The sequence below is a fragment of the Sebastes fasciatus genome, chromosome 4 (genome assembly GCF_043250625.1).
Source record: "Sebastes fasciatus isolate fSebFas1 chromosome 4, fSebFas1.pri, whole genome shotgun sequence".
In the NCBI taxonomy this organism is placed as follows: domain Eukaryota; kingdom Metazoa; phylum Chordata; class Actinopteri; order Perciformes; family Sebastidae; genus Sebastes; species Sebastes fasciatus.
The window spans coordinates 33,901,005-33,918,283 of NC_133798.1; the positions used below are offsets into that span (position 1 = coordinate 33,901,005).

General features: G+C 42.9%; 1 protein-coding gene across 4 annotated transcripts in view; it reads right to left on the reverse strand.

The window, feature by feature from the left end:
- LOC141766709 (transcription factor SOX-6-like) overlaps nt 1-17,279 on the reverse strand; it is a 129,652-nt gene that overhangs the window by 100,121 nt on the left and 12,252 nt on the right. For 2 of the 4 annotated variants that reach the window (XM_074633782.1, XM_074633778.1), the window contains exons 2-3: nt 9,343-9,412; nt 6,118-6,200 (exon numbers count right to left, since the gene is read on the reverse strand). In XM_074633782.1, coding sequence (XP_074489883.1) covers nt 6,118-6,122 — 5 coding nt within the window. In that variant the 5' untranslated portion in view covers nt 6,123-6,200; nt 9,343-9,412. The remainder of the gene's footprint in view (nt 1-6,117; nt 6,201-9,342; nt 9,413-17,279) is intronic. The other 2 variants (XM_074633779.1, XM_074633780.1) reach the window with 1 other exon arrangement.

A 17,279-nucleotide genomic window follows, 5' to 3' on the forward strand; every position in this document is an offset into this window, starting at 1 on the left:
CAAACATACTCCGGAGCTGCTTGCCCTCTTGAACACACATAAAATTGGCTCGTGTTCATATCACAGTTACTCCAGTCTTAAGTGTCCCTGGCTCACATAATACGGCATTGTTTCCCCCGTAAATCAAAGTGCATTTATCGCGCCGCGTATCAGCTACTGTCAACAGTCGCCTGTAAACACAGGGACCCAGATAAGGTGATGTATATATACGCTGTGTGCAAATACGCCCTTTTTTTCTGACCTGCTGTTCCTGTTCTGCCAAAGCTGAATGATTGATTTCAATAAAGTACATTAACATCAGAGATGCAAAGTAAAAACATCCACAAACTGCAATCAACAAGCTTTTGATTTTCCAAAACGGCCCCTTCACGAACTGGGCCGGCGTCCAAAACCATTAGTTCCTTTCTCTCCAACATACCAGCATGCCTGCTCATCCCTTGGCACCTCGTGGAGCCGGATCATTGAACCTCAAGGGGAACTATAGAAATAGTTCTGGATTAGTTACAGCTTGAACAGGTGAGCTACGACTTGTTCAGGCCCACGTATTTATAGTGAGTGTGCAATCCCATTGTTAGCACAGATAGGAGGTTTTACAGATGGGAAGAGAGACAGAGTCAGTCCAAACCCTTCCTGTTCTTAATCTAGACACTGATCTGTTCGTTGGAGAGATCAATTAGACCTCGTCTAATGACATGTACATGCCTGTGAAGATAAACATCACATGTAAAATCTGCCTCATGTGTGTGTTTTTTGCCTTCTTGTAAGCATTTTGTGGTTTACACTACGCTTTACAAAACGTTTTATTAGCCTTTTCATCATCGAATTTTTTCAATTTACAGAGAAGCGTGAACTATAACATCCTTCAACAGAATTTAAAACAACATAACATGAATTCAATCACCAAAATTCGGTAAGTTACAGTGTGAGATTTTCACCTGCTGCAGAGAGACTCAGATTAGGGCTGCACCTAACAACTATTTTCATTATCGATTCATCCGCCAAATTATTTTGTTAAGTAATTGATTAATCATTTGGTTCATAGAAAGTGGGTTGAAAAAGGTCCATGAATTATTTTTTTTGTCCAATCAACCAGCCTGGTCTCACCAAATGGTGTATGAATGGCACGCTGATATCTTAAGTCATTTTGCGTGCAATCACAACACCGGTCTTGCTTTGCCGTGTCATTTTACGCCATTTAGTTTGTACTGACGGCGAAATAAACTCATCCGTGTGTATATGCTACACTCAGAGCTAGTGATGTAGAATAACTACAGCGACGCAGATAGCAAGTGACGTAATATAAAAAGCCAGAAAGACTACTTCCGGTGGGCGTTTGGACGGGTGAAACAAACACAGGACTTTCACCCAGGAGACCGTGTTTGTGTCCCGTCTGAAACCAAAAAGTCTCGTTGACCTATTTACATTAGTGATGTTGGTGACATGTTTTCTGTACTTATGTTACGTTCTTTACATACGTAATTTACACAGTTTACTTATTTCAAGCCAAACCATGATGTTTTTCCTAACCCTTAGTTTAGTTGCCTAAACATAACCGCGACTGCTTTACGGTTAAATGGTACATGAAAAGCTTTTTCACAACGTTAACCCTGTGGTGTGAAATGTAGGGCTGTCCTCAACCAAAGAAATTCTAAGTCGAAAAACACTCTATTGTCGACTAATCGATTAGTTGATTTAATCGAAAGGTCTGTGAGTTTCTCCATAAAAAATAAACACAAAAGCATCACTTTAAGTCTTGTGTTTACCGGAGATGTGCTCACACATTTCTTCAAAGTAAGTCATCCAGCAGGAAAAAAGCATAAAAAAACTATTAATCGACTAAAGAAATCTTAGTCGACTAAGACCAAAATGACCAATTAGTCGACTAATCGACTAAGAGGGAGCAGCCCCACTGAAATGATGAGCTAAAAGCACGTCGTCAAAGTGGCGTGCTATTCATATGCCTTCCCATGAGATCACATTGAACCAACAGTCCAATGATCACAGAGGACTATATGAAAACCCACAAATATTCACATTGGATGAGCTGGAAATGTATTTTTGGGCACTTTTGCTTAACGATTAATCCCTCATCAAAATAGTTTGCATGTTAATTGTCCGTCTATCAACTAATAATTTCAGCTCTAACTCACATGCAACAGATGCAACCAACTTCTCAGACACATAAATGCATACATCAGTTAACAGTAAGTGTAATTAAAGTTTTCAAGTACAGGCATGTATCCTCTCTCACACTCACACTAAACACACGCACACACAGAGACACTTTCCTCTGGCTGACTCCTGGTACATGACTAATTGATGGTGACACAGAACAAAGGAGGAGATTAGGGGGATTGAGTGTGTGACACACAGCCACAGGTCAGAAGGCGGTTTAGTCTCTTGCGGTGATTATGGACGGGCAGGTGTCACCGCAGGACGCAGCCAAAGCCGATACCTCTGCACCCTGCTGGGCCGCTCGCTCCTGTCCCAGTAGGTCAGGGCTGCTGAGCGCATGATGTTCGTCTAGTGTAAAACACTGACACGCCATCACGACTGATTCAGGTGTATATGCTAAGCAGACAAAAGCGCTGCGTTGAGCTTTAGTGTAGAAGGGTCAACAGGCCCCTGCTTGATAAATCTAACTAAATACACATTTAAATCCAATCAAAACCCAAGCACCATATCTCATCGCCTTTATTCCATTTTGAATGAAAAGATTATTGTTAATTAAAAAGCATGTTAATTGTTAAAGTGAAAGAAAAGCCTTGAACTTAAGTCCATGGAAGTGATTCTCATTTCTAAGCCTTTACTAAAAGGTTAGTGCCTTAACAAAAAGGTAATTTGTGATATGAATCACCGCTCAATTGTCCACTTGTGAGCTCTGAGAAACATTGTATCGTTCGTTTACTTAGTTGTCCTGCCTCTTTATCAGCGCAGCGTCTAATTGCCCGGCGGCTCGGCTGATTTTGAAGCTAACCAGGAGCGATGTCATCCCTCCGCTCTCCCCACAATGGGCCTCATTGGATTAAGTTCGAGCAGGCTTTGTTAAAAGCTGGTGCAAATCTAATCAAGGAAGAGACCTCAATTATGCTAGCATGTACTTAAACGATCAGATCGCTAAAAAAAGGAGGAGGGGGGTTGGCCGGTGTAGGAATGCAATCAGCAGCCATTAAGGCCAGTTCATTTTGGCTGATGGCAGCTTTAAAATGAGATGCAGGATTTTTACTGTAATGAGAAAGCTGTAATTATGAGGATGTGATGTTGCTGGTGTTTGGTAGTGAGCTGAACTCAGCGTCAGGAAAATAGCGTTAAACATAAGAGGAGGCTCTCTCAGGAACAGGTGTTAGCACTGCAGCGGTGACATTGTTGCATAGGTGGCGCTTTGTGTCGCGACCTTCCCTCTTTCTACCGACACTGCAGTCAAACACGAGCTATTAAAAAAAAACCTCTGTTTTGTAATGAGGTGTTGAAGGAAGCCAAACAGCTGAAAGTGACCTGTTTTTTTCCACCTATGGCGTGTTGAAGAATGTGAAAAAGGTGTAGAAGCATATTGTTTAGAGAGAATAATGTGTTGGATCGTCCATGATCTAAAGACCAGGTGGCGTCCCCCGTAGCCCCGAGAACAACAGCTGAGATTGACCCTGACCCCTGACCTCCACGACCCATGACAGTTAAAACAGGAAGCAATTATCCTGAATGTCAGCACTGTCTGGTGGCATTCCTCAACGGGAGGCCAGAAGTCCGAGCAGAAAACAGTTGTCACCGCAGAGATGAGGAAAAAAAGACACATGGAGAGACTGTCAGCGTCGCTGAATACACACTCACACACTTACACACTCACACACGCTCGCTTGGTTTCTGTACAACGTTTTTTTTTGTCAATTGTAAAAAGCTATGTGAAAACGTGTCTTTTCCACAATCTATGATGAAATGTAGAGTATCTTCATCTCACAATAAGATTTGGACATCCGGAAATGATGAAATATTGTTAAAATGTTTACAAAATGTTGTTTAATCGAACCGATTTGATATCAATTTCTTATTGTTTCTGTCGAAGTGATGTCTGTCATTCAGAAAAACTTAATTGCTAAAGGATGAGCATCAAAATACAATTGTTTATAGTAGGGCTTTCAAAGTTATTGCGACAATAACGCATTAACGCAAATTCATTTTGACGCCACTAACTTCTTTAACGCATCTACGCAATTTGCAACTTTTAGGTTGTAGAGGTTGTAACGCTCAAAACTTGCGCAAAATTTTGCGAGGGAAAACTGGCATGGCCAATTTCAAAGAGGTCTCTTGACCTCTGACCTCGAGATATGTGAATGAAAATGGGTTCTATGTGTACTTACGAGTCTCCCCTTTACAGACATGCCCACTTTATGATAATCACATGCAGTTTGGGGCAAGTCATAGTCAAGTTAGCACACTGACACACTGACAGCTGTTGTTGCCTGTTGGGCTGCAGTTTGCCATGTTATGATTTGAGCATATTTTTTCTGCTAAATGCAGTATAATAATAATATAAATAATACATTTGCATAATGAGCAAATGTTGATAAGAATATTAAATACTTGACATATCAACAAAAATGTGTGATTAATTTGTGATTAATCGCAATTAACTATGGACCATCATGTGATTAATCCTGATGAAATATTTTAATTGATTGACAGCCCTAGTTTATAATCATTTATCATAGTAGGTGACACAAAACAGCAAAACTTTCCAGAAAAAACTTTAACCCGTCGCTAAGAGTCCAGTGTCACCGTAAGAAAGAATTCAAGAAGCACATTTACTCTCATTTCACTTCTACAATTTTCCCCCGCTCTCCTCCAGTTTCAGTCTTGCCAACTCCCTGTGTAGCTACTACAGTTCACTCCACCGCCAACTCCTTCTCTTGGCCTGGGCTGCGTGCGTGTCGTGTGTTTTATCTGAAGCATCGGCACCAGTGATGAAGCCGCCAGTCGCTTATTTTCATCAGAAGGTTAAAAACTCCAGCAAAAGCTTGTCGTGTGAGGAGTTGATTTTATGTCCCGTTAAGGGAGAATACTCTCATGACAGGCAGAGGAGGGAAACTGACTCTCTGGGCGTCACTTTAGGTTTAGGCAACAAAACCACTACAGTAAGGTTTAGGAAAGAACCACATGGTTGGGCTTAAAACTACTACGTTCCAACAGTGAAAATGACGCTGAACGTTGTGAACACGGGACACGAACGAACGGCTGATTGTAACGTGACACGCGGGACACAAACAGCTCTCCTGGATGAAAACCTTCACCTCCCCTCCCGCCTGCTCTGTGTGTCTCTTATCACGCATTAAACTACGTCACCACACTCCCGGCGCTCTTTCTCGGAGCATTTACTGTTGCCGCGGATGGGTTTACATTGTAATTAATTGAAAGCCCGGTGCATTTCACACAGGTGCCAAAGGGTGCTTTGTGCGGTGGTACCAAACACCGACGGCTGTGATAAGGCCTCTGTATTTGACCCCCTGGATATGAGAACAGGCTCAAACTGATGCAGACACGCTGACCTTTAGGATGATAATCTGGTCTATTACACTCTCGCACTCATATAGAGTCAAGTAGATGTTTCAGAGCAACTTTACATCAGAGACAAAGACATGGAATAAATCAAACTTCACTACTTTGACTATCTTAACCAGGCACCTCGACTATAATCACAGAGAGCAACACAAACAGGGATGTTCCCCCTTCCTGTCTTCCCACTCCTTTTACCCTCAAAGTAACAGACACCATAATGCCCTAAAAGTATATAATTTCTTCTCATTAAAATAGTTGCTGGTCGGAAAACAAAGTCACCTGGGAAAATCTTTACATAAAGGAATAATGATTTCCTCCTCCCTCAACCGTTGACTCATCGCTGGAGAAGACCAGCAGGCACCAGTTGATAACTAGTTGCACTGGCCACCTCCGAGTAGGTGTGGACGTGTACAGTGGCCTCCATGTGGAGCAGGGTGTTGCTGAAAAGGAGCATACATCACCCATAAAGTACCCTTTCCCTGGATAAATCAAAAGCTTCAAATATAGATCCAGAGGCTCCTTCACCTCCCTCCTCTCTCACTCTGCCTCCTCATCTAGCCCGTGCATTACCTCATCAGAGGAGGATCTGCCTAAAGCCGCAGCGGTCACACAACAGACAAAAGCGCTCATCTCCAGGAAGCCGCTGCCGCTGCCTGTGGTTTTGGAGAGAGGAGAAGAGAGGGGAAAAAGTGACTCAGCCGCACGGCTCCTTTCTTCTCTCTGCCGACTTAGGGATAAACGGAGGGATAAAGCACAGGGGGAGATAATATTTAGAGCAGGCCCCATTTCAAGGGCAATAGAAGAGAGAAAGTGGGGTATGAGCTTGGGTGGTTTGGGAAGTAGCCACGAGGGTCGGCCTATACTGTTTCTGGCAGAGGGCCTCGCACCGTGGATTTATGTGTAAGTGGGGAGGAACCGCCGCTGGCCCGGCCCTGCCTTAAAGCCCCGGCCGCCGCCGCTCCACGAGCCTCTTCAAAGCCGACCAGATGGGCCTCAGACGGGATGTTGATGAGGCATGAGTGTGCAAAACACAAACACGCATGCGAGCACAAACACAAATAAATTGATGCAGATGCAGCCTGGAAAACAACTAAATACATAACGCACAAACATATGTATACTCGTCGAACATGTGCTGCCGGCGAGCCGGCATGCATGAACGAATGTGCTGACTGGAAGCGTGGCCGTGGCAGATCGCTGTAGTCCAGCTCTCTTTTCCCACCGTTAAAGGACGTCCCTTATGCCGCAAACTCGCAAGGCATTCTGTCCACTAAGTGGACATTTCATATGTGTGGACAAATCAGATCAATTAAGTAAATGTCCAAAGCTCAAGAGGACATAATAGCTCACTGTAAACATAAGGTTAAGTACTGAGAAACTACAGTAAATGTTGTTAGACGCTGCCCATTAGCACCGGTGATTCGTCTTACACTGTAACGCAGTGAAGTTCACGTACAAAGCTGAAGCAAAATGCAGAGACGGACATTGTGTTTTTTGGAGGAAGCCAAACAGGTAACCTCAGTGAGTTCATTAGCTCATTAGCTCATTAGCTTACCACAAATCAGCCCAACAGCTGCTCGCTGTCTGGTAACTTTTCTAACTCTTTGCAAATGACTGCCATTACAGGAAGCATGCGTAACAACAAAGCTCCGCAAATAGGCCTGTCATGATGCATGAAGCGGCTGAAATCTTTTCTCAAAGTCTTTCTCACTGCTGCTTTACAGACTGCGGCTTTGCAGGTTCAGCATTCCTACATCTATAAATGCCACGCAGCACAGCTAACACACAGCTAAATGGTCTATGATCTGATTTTTCCTTATCGAGCACTAAACCGATTTTGGACGCACAAATAAAAATCTGGATGTGGTTCTCCACGCTCTGACGATAAACACCGTGTAACCAATATAAACCTGTTTCGAGACAGATTTTGTGAAATGTCCAGCGATGTCGGATCATCTAAAACATTAGTCATAGACACACCCGGCTCCTCCGATCAAAGCCATTAGATACAGTACGTACAGTATACAAACCCTCCAACACACAGCGCCCACTTCCTTCCAAAGTCTTACAGTATAACACAAAGATTTGTTCCTGTCACGACACGATCTGCACCCTGTAAAGACTGTAATTTTGTTAGGAGGGTCCACTTGTCATCTTACCGCCATGTAATTAGATTACATTTTAAAAAGACACAATAATGTGATTTCAAGTTTCCAGATGAATTGATGAAATTAAGGGGCGTTTGATGGAATTAAAAGCGGCCTAAGTGGTCCGGTTGTACCCAATAACGACACAATTCATTTCGTCAAATGCAGGGCAATTAGGCAGAGGAAATAAATGTACGAGGCCTCGATTAATTATTGTGATGTTTGTATTGTTTTATTGAGGTTTTTCTCATAATCTGAGCCAGAAATCTACACAAACTTTCCAGTTTCATTCCTATCTATATTCTGAAGGTTTTTAGAGAGGAGTTTGTTCATACATCATCCATAGCCTGATTTATAGAACCTTTTAAAGATCAGACATGCCAGTACTGAGTACCAGCCCATGTCAGGCACTGATACAAAGAGATATCCAAAATTCCCTCTGTTAAAACCTTTGACTCTAATTTGTCAAGAATTTTGAACCCAGCTTTATCCAATGTTCTGATTTCTGTTCTGGAAATGTATGCAAATTAGCACATATTTGATAAGATAATGCATCATTTGCATATTTAATCATAACATCTCAGCTGTCTTAATATAAGTAATCAACTGGGGAAGTTTAACGATGGTATCTATTAGTTAAACATTTGACCCTATAATCTTAAAATGTGTGTAACGAAGCTACGTCTACTTGTAACATCTTGGCACAGGTTGCATCGGTCAGTATAACCCCTTAATAGGGTCTCGATCCCCCTGGGTGGGAACCATGGCTCTAGTTTGCGATACAACACGATTTACACGAGCCATAAATCAAGCCTTTGAAACTGAACTCCTCGACCAACCAGCAGGACACAGATTATCACCCACGGCAGAACACTGAAGCTCGTCTGTCCAGCAGCGAGGACACTTGTTGACCCAGCAGTGACACGGCTCAAGGGCCACTAGAGAGGGCCTTAATAAGTATTCTTAAACAGGGGGGATTAGCCAGATGGTCAGATCGCTCTTTTCTCCAACCTCTCCCATCTGTACATTTCATACGTCTCCCGCCTCTGCTGAAGCCATCAAGATCGGCCACTGCGACCTCACCAGCTTAATTTGGGCTAGTGTTACCTACAGCACTATTTGACTCCAGATATAATCTTTATTGCTCACAGGGAGAAAGTCCATTAAAAGGCATACTGTAGGTCCCGGCGCTGAAAGCTTCCTGGAGTGATGCCTGTGAGAGTCTTTAAAAGACCCCTTTCTTCACCCAAGTGAAAGCAGCTATTGAGGGCGCGCAGGGCAGAATACTAACCGGAGTGGAGGTCTGCATTTGCTGCGAAACAAATCAAAAGCGTTCTGTATGTGCCGATGGAGGGGAGAGAGGCAGTGGACTAGCACAGAGTCAGCTAACATGGACTAACACACACACACACACACACACTTTGCGTGCAGCTCTGCTAACACAACGTGGTGTGTTCAAACACCAGCGCACACAAGTGTTGCTCCGTTCTGCTTCGAGGACACAATCATGTGTTCTCCCTGAAAGCTTATTATCTGCCATTTGGTGGAAGCAATCATCCAAAATAGTGCGCGGCACAAACGCACACGCGAGCTGGCAGCGTTACAGCAAAAGGCAATAAATATCAATCAATTAGAAATGTGAACTTACAGAAATAAGAGACTTCAACTCCGACACCCTCTTCTCACTTGTGGATGACTTTAAAATTCATGAACGTCACCTGGAAAAGAGGGAAACAGAAGAAAATGATCATTGGCGTGGTTATTTCACAACAACTTTTTTTGTAGCAACATCATCATCTACCTAACCACACAGATGTTTTCATTCATTTGTCCAGGTTGCCAAGAAAGCTGTTTCTCAGGTGAAAAGAATTTCATTTTATAGTGACAGTTTTCACTATAACTAGGCCTACAGTACCTTCTACCAAAGAAAGAGCAGGGACACAGTTTCTGGATGGTTTGGGGGGATGTTGCTGGGTTTTTTTTATGGTTATGGGGTGTCAAAACGTCCTCATCCCAACTTGTGACATACTGACACTTTGTCAGGACCCCTTAAAAACTTAAACTTTAATCTTACACAAGCAGCAACCTCCTGGATGAAAGCCCTGTGTTTGTTGGACCCATCCACCCCCCCTCCCACCTGCCCATGTGTGTTTTTTTGCTCTTTAAACTACGTCACAATGCACACTCCCCGACCACTTTCTCTGAGCGTTTAATAAAGACGTAGATGAGTTTACATTGTAGTTACTTGAAAGCCAGGTGCGTCTCATGCAAACCCTCAAGGGTGCCTTGTGCATGACAAAGCATCTGCATTTAACGCCCCAGGAATGAGAACGGGCTGGGGGGCGGCGGCAGATAACTCTGAGACAGATATGTTAAAGCCTGGGCAAGTAAAACCAAAAACGATCTGCATGGCTACATGCCACGAGAGGTAATTTTGGGGTGAACCAACCCTTTAAAGGAAGAGTGTGTTACCTTACACACTGAGGTTTGACAAAGTATGAAAATTTGGATTGGAAAGTGTTTTTGGAGCCCTGTGAACGCTCTCTGGACCCACCTGAGGTCCCTCTGTAGCGGACGTTCAGGACAGAACAGTGGTCCTGTGTGAAGCGTCAGCAGAGCCAACAGAGCATCAGTGTATTTCTCACACAGCGCTTTCACTGCACAAACAACGACACACACACAACGCAGCCACGCAAAGCCTAACGAACGACAAACAGCGCGATTCCTTTACGGAGCTTTGAAGTAAAAAAAAATCGGTCTTAATGCAGTTAGTGATGACAGATATTTTCTTTCAAAAATTGATTCCAATGAGATCAGGAAAAAAACTTTATCAAGTGGACAGCTAATCGTTCCTGGGCTGACTGGCTTTAATAGACCACTCTGACTGGAAAAGCTAACCTGGGGTCAGCCTTATTATAGCCTCACACGCACACAAGCACACACTACAAACAGCCATTTGCTAGACCAGGGGGTCACAGAGAAGAAATACTAACATCAAAAGAGGTCAAACTGCCGACGGAGGGCTTTGAAGGCACCGTGTTGAGGATGGGACCGCCCAGAGAGGGCCCCAAATTGAGAGAGGATAGGAACGTCTTAATTGAGAATGGGAGGCGGCTAATTGAAGAAAGAACTGGATACGAAGAGGACGAGTTCACACGGACAGGCAACAGAACATCCCGCAGCAGCATTTCTCTGACATCATGACGCCGCCTTAACGCAGCATCTAAGTTGTACAAAGAGCGCAACACAAACGCGCCTTTGATTCCACAATTTGAGGCTAATTGAGAACAATGAAGAAGAAAGCAAACACTGGCCATGTATGATCTTTTATTCATGTCTTTAATCAACCAAATGATTCTCTCTTGGATCTCCGTTTCTTCCTCTCAGGGCACAATTAAGGGCAATTCTGACTAGAACAACTCAAAGGCTTGTGCACTAAGAAGTTCTTGCGATAATAATAATGATAACAAATAGTCGGCAAAAACACACTCGTGCGAAACACCCGTGTAAACATTTCTGTTAGATGCAACTTCTTTCTTTCTTTTCTTTTTTTTTTTTTCGTCGAAGAAGCAGTATTACTCAATAAACATTGAAAAGCCAAGGACTCTAAAAGCCACCTTTTCAATCGAGCGCTGACCCGTCTGAACACGTTCCAGATGTCTGCAGAACCAGTTATTCTGTTTCCTGTACTCCTTTTTTTTTTTTTTAACCCCCCCTCTCTTTCCCTCCATTCCTCCACTCTCCACACGCCCTGCCACTCATCTGCAGATGGCAGATCTGACACCTGGAGGATGCTGGGTAATCAGAGAGACAGCTGGCTGCCCAGTAGAGGAGAGCTGCTGCAGAACGCACATGCTTTCTCTCTCTCTCTCACACACACACACACATACACTCACATTCACACTAACATACATGCATTTTGCACAAAACAGCCCATGCATTTCTGCATACACTGACATGCACTGTATGTGAATACTGTATATACACACCATAATGTATTTAAATGTGCACTTCCACTTTGTTAATATGTTGAATTAAAGTGTGGTGCAGGGGAAATGAGGAAAACTCAATCTTAAGTAATAAGATGTTTTGTCAGTTATTGTAACTAACTGTGTGCAGCAACATCCATACATATGAAATGAAGCGACCATAAATTCCGAGTTGTCATCTTTGGGCTTTAAAGGGGACATATCATTAAAAACAAAAAACACTTTTTCAGTGCTTGTACACATACATTTGGGTATCCGGAGTTCCTACCAACCCACAAACTCTGAAATAAGACAACCCAGTCAGTTTTTTTGTGGGCTAACTAGATCAGAAAACATGTGATTCAACAAGCTATTTCGATTTGGCTCCCCTTCCAATGTCAGAACTAACTTTTTTTGAAGACTCCGATGCCACACAGTAAACTTATTTGTTCAGACATCATCGTCTCATCGTGTTTTTTTGGAGTTTTTTTCCGTGAATAAAACACAATACTTTCTTATTCAAACATATGTAGCCTATATAGGAAATATGAAATTGATTAAAATAATTAATTAAACAATAATAAATAAATGGAATCAGAATATGATCATGTTGTGCTGTTTTTTTACAAAATTCAGTCGTTCAGATTAATGACTCCAGCGAACTGCAATAACAAAGTAAGCTGTAAAAGTTGTTGTTTTTTTCTGATGTAAAACATGCAACACACAACTGTGAAACACGGTTTGTGAACTGAATATCACTGTCCTCACACTACAGCCTGTCTGTCCATTCTATGTAATAATGTGATTTTGCCATATTGTCAGATACATTCTCATCCACTTCTGAGGGAAGCTGACATAAGGGACTCATCCCAGGCTCCTCCTGACAACTGCAGGAAGTAACAGCTACCTTTTCTTGGCCCACTGTTCAACTGCTGTAAAATGGCACATGTTACTGTACCGTTGAGCCAGCGGCAAAAAAAGCACCTGTTTGGAAAAGAAACTTAGAGCAGCAGCAAAGCGAAAGGCCCGAGTCTCGCTTTTGGCAAAAGCAAAAGCCGTGACATCACAGCATTACAGATAGTAACAGGAGAGGTAAGAGATATGTTGCACGACAAGGAGATACACTGTCTTACACTGAGAGCGACGCCTGCACCTGCACAATGAATGCACGCATTCACGCAACAAAATATGCGCGGTCCCAAATGTTGTCTTGTTGCAGCTGTCAATGCCACTTGTGCGGACGCGGACACACTGGAGTAAGAACAATGGAACTCTATGAGACAGGAGCTCTCTCTCAATGAGCTTTGCACCACATGAGGCTCTGTGCTGCCACTTCCATGTCTGCACCATAGGAAACGGAGTATGGTTCCAACCAATCATATGGGCAATTAAACCACAATGAGGTTCACTTGACCCATAAACGATGAGCTTATAGCACACGTTGACTGTCTGGCCACGTTTACAGGCCTCGTAATGTTTCTGTTGTTATTTGTGTTAATTTCTCTCGAGGGCTGAAACTCATCTTCCTATTAGCACTGAGCTGTTATTTTACAATATTTCCCACTTCCATCTATCTCTTCAATCACTCTGACTGATAGATTATCAAAACTGAGACTTCTGAGGTTTCACACTATATCTAATGTTTTTGCACTTTGATCAGATTAGGCAGATATCAAGCCTATTACTACAAACAAAAATGTTTATTTTGTTCTCATTTGCTTTGCCAAATATGTTCTGGAGAACATGTAACTGCTGTCTTGATTACATTCACTGGCAATGCTTTTATCAATCCCGACTGAGTGACATCCCAAAGGCCATGGGTGTGTTTGAAACACATACAATGTGCAGTCCGACCACATTTAAAGGAAAAGAAGTTGTTTCTATTTTTTCCTAAACGGCCACACTCAAAAGTTGGGGCCAAGAGCATAACATCATAGAGACGGGCCAGATGCAATGATCAGTCAAATGGGAGAACTCTTTAGGACAGTCTTCCCAAAGTCATTCATGGTGTTACTCTCAGAAATGCAGAAGTGCCTTAAACTTGCATTCTTTCTAACAGCCAGCAGGGGGCGACTCCTCTGGTTGCAAAAAGAAGTCTGATTGTATAGAAGTCTTTGAGAAATAAGTCTACTTCTCGCTTGATTTATTACCTCAGTAAACATTGTAAACATGAGTTTATGGTCTCAATCGCTAGTTTCAAGTCTTCTTCAACACAGCATGATGTTCATTTAGTAAATTATGGTCCCATTTAGAGTCAAATAGACCATAAAGCAGGGGATGCTTTAGGGCGTGGCTACCTTGTGATTGATAGGTCGCTACCACGGCGTTGTCCGGTTTGGGAGTTGTGCGTGTTTTAGACTTACAACTTTAATCCTTTCACACCCTTTTTGTTTTCAGTTCATGAAAGTTAATTGTAACATTTTGGTCGCCTAAAAGTGTTTGGTTGTACTTAGCTCCACCATCTCGTGTCACTTCTGGTTGCAAAAAAATAAGATGACTGACTAAAATGCCGAACTCGAGGCTTCAAAACGGCAGTCCACAAACCAATGGGTGATGTCACGGTGACTACGTCCACTTATATACAGTCTATGGCTGCACTCCAGGGACAGTAGTTGTGTGAAGAATGGAAAAAGAGCAGCTTGAGAGAGAAGTTAAAACATGCCTACTTCCCTCACCTGGTCTAACTCGGTAAGAAGTGGGAGTGACTGTCAGATGCAGCCCCTCAATTCTGATGTCGGAGAGGTGTACACTGTTTGATAATCCAACAAGCATACTGGGTTTGAGACCTCTGTATACTGGACAGAGGTGGAAGGGTTTCTGATTGGTTGGGTGTACATACAGCACAGAACTTTGATCCCATGTGTGGTTGGCTTTAGGCTGATAAAACACTTGCTTAAGGTGGGGGAAAGATAATGTTTCAATATAAATGTTTTGTGGTTATGTTGATAAAAAAAAAAAAAGGACAGGGTTGCAGATATGCATGTGGGTGGGCAAACTGCTACTCAGAACGAGGGAAGGGGATGTTTGCATGAGTGAAAAGCCTTTGTGTTCCCTTCACAAAAGACCTAGGTGAACATTAGAGAGGCTTAAGTGACAACATGTATTCTCTCCCAAGTCGCTGTTAACATGAAATATTGCTAAAGTAAAGGGCAGAGGGGAGGGAGAGGGTTGGTAGGGGCAAGCGCCAGCACATACGTCTAAACCTCGCCCCTCTGCTCACTACTCTTAGGAGATTACATTATGGCGCTCGCCATTGTCCCGCTTCTTCAAGACAAAGCCTGTTCCACTGTGCAAACAGCGCGCCTTGGAAAGATTGTAAAAACAAGAGGTGAATGTCAAAGGCATGAAGTGAATAGGATCTCTCCCTTCTTTTGTCAGGCTGGTAAGGTATGCACAAACACATCGCTGCGTGACAGAGAAGAAAGGAGGGCCTTGTGAGGGAAGGAGCCGGAAAAAGTTGGAGCGTCTTCGCATGAAAAGGCCAATACCGTGAGAAGTCGCCTGCCTGACTCCTGGGTCTATAGAAAAACCCCTCCACAAGTATTTGGATGAAAGACCCCCAAAACACACAGAGGGCATTACGCTAAAGACAAAACACAAGGCCTGGAATGATGACCTATGGCTGCGGAGAGAAACGTTTTTTTTGGAATATATAAGGTCGCAAAACGTTTTTTCTTTCTAGTGAGAAAAAAAAAAAATCAATAGTGCAAAATAACATATTCATCAAGAAAGTAAATTTCCTTCATTTACTGCAAAGTGATATCAGATGTATGAAGACCAGCCAACCACTGCTGAGCTTCCACTGTCCCAGCCTGAAGTCAACCTTGTCACGACCCAAACAAGGCTTTAACTGTCAGGGGCAATAATGAGGCCGACCTCGGCTCCCTCTAATTTACAAGGCCAGCGCCAGCCTGTAATTAATTGCTGCGTGCATAAATGTAAATGAGTCCACTGGGGAAGCAGAGGGAGGGGGAAAAAAAAGAAAACGGCTGTCAGGCCAATATTCCAGCAGGGAGCAATCTGCGAGAGAGGGAAATGATTTAGAGGACAGCGCACAAATCTGCTGCTCCGTAAAACACGGAGAGGCTGAATGTTGAGGGGAGGCTCGTCGAGATGGAGGAGGTGGTCGTCAGAAAAAAAAAAACAGTGGTGGCAATAAATATCAAATGTTTTATTTCAATCTTCTCCTCCCACATATGTCTCCAATTTGTATTCATAAGAGGAATCAAACATAGAGTTTATCTGATCTGCCAGACCCAAAGTCCTCCACCCGACACTGCTCTTACTTGCTGCACTGAGGTGACATGTTTTTATAAAGAATTAATGCACATATTTCATTTTAAAAGCATGAAACGTTTACAGAGGAGGACGACTTTTTCCTTTACTTAATTTTTCCACATTTTTTTATATATATATAAGTGCATTTTTGTTGCTCTGTCCAAGGCTGAAACAGACTCAGTCTGAGTGAGTGATTACATGGCTAACAGTTATTGATCTGATATCTACTACGCTGCATTATGCTACTCACACTCTCAATCTGGAGCTGTTTATCATGAAAGGTTATTATTTTTAAGCTTAAATAATGTTGTTGGAGTGTGTATAATATTTTAAAGAGGATCTATTATGCTCATTTTCAGGTGCATACTTGTATTTTGGGTTTCTATGAGAACATGTTTACATGTTTTAATGTTAAAAAAAAAAACGCTTTACTCTTCTCAGCTGCAGCATCTCTTTTCCCCCTCTGTCTGAAACGCTCTATTTGAGCTCAGTCTGCTCTGATTGGTCAGCTGGCCCACTCTGTTGTGATTGATTAATCGAACCAAACTCTTCGGACTCCCCTCCAGCTCCGCTCTAAACTAGCTTTGTTTGAGGGCGTGCCGAATTAGCCGCTAGGCAGGTATTATGCAAATGTGTTACTTGGTGACATCACCTGGTTACGGAAGAAAAGGCAGGACTTCAAGCAAGGTGTTTCAGGCAGTTCAGGAGCAGAGTTTCTCTGGGGGGAGTGTAACTCTCTTTGGCGTGGACTTTAGGCGTTGTAACTTTGCAGAACTACACAACACATACTAAAGGAAAGGGAAAAGGCACAGAGCGTAATAGCAACACTGACACGATTACAGACATTTGCAGCCAGACATGTACAAGAACGACCCTGAAACAACTCTACAGGTGGGACCGGGCAGATTTTAATTAGTCGGATGACAAGAAAGTTTCGTGGGTACCGACTCAATTTGTATAAATCAAGCAAGTCTCTTAATACATCATTCCTTTAAGTGTTTGGGTTATGTCAGATTGGTCGGATGTTAAGTTCTCTTCTACACACCATGACTCCCTCCATCATCACCATCATTATCTTGTACCTTATCCTCCACCAGCTTAAGTCACGGAGCTGCACGATGACAAAGAGCACATGAAATCAAAGAGAGGCAGGCAGCAGAAATATGTGATCACTTATGACAGCTACAATAGCAGCTCTCATTCATAAAAGTCCTGCACAAAAGCCCGCCGCTTAACTCCCTTTTGTGTGCACCACGAACAAACAGGCACAGGAAACCATTGTCCATTGAAACCTGCAGAAATGTGAGGGAAACACACGTGAAATCCACAATGTGTGAGT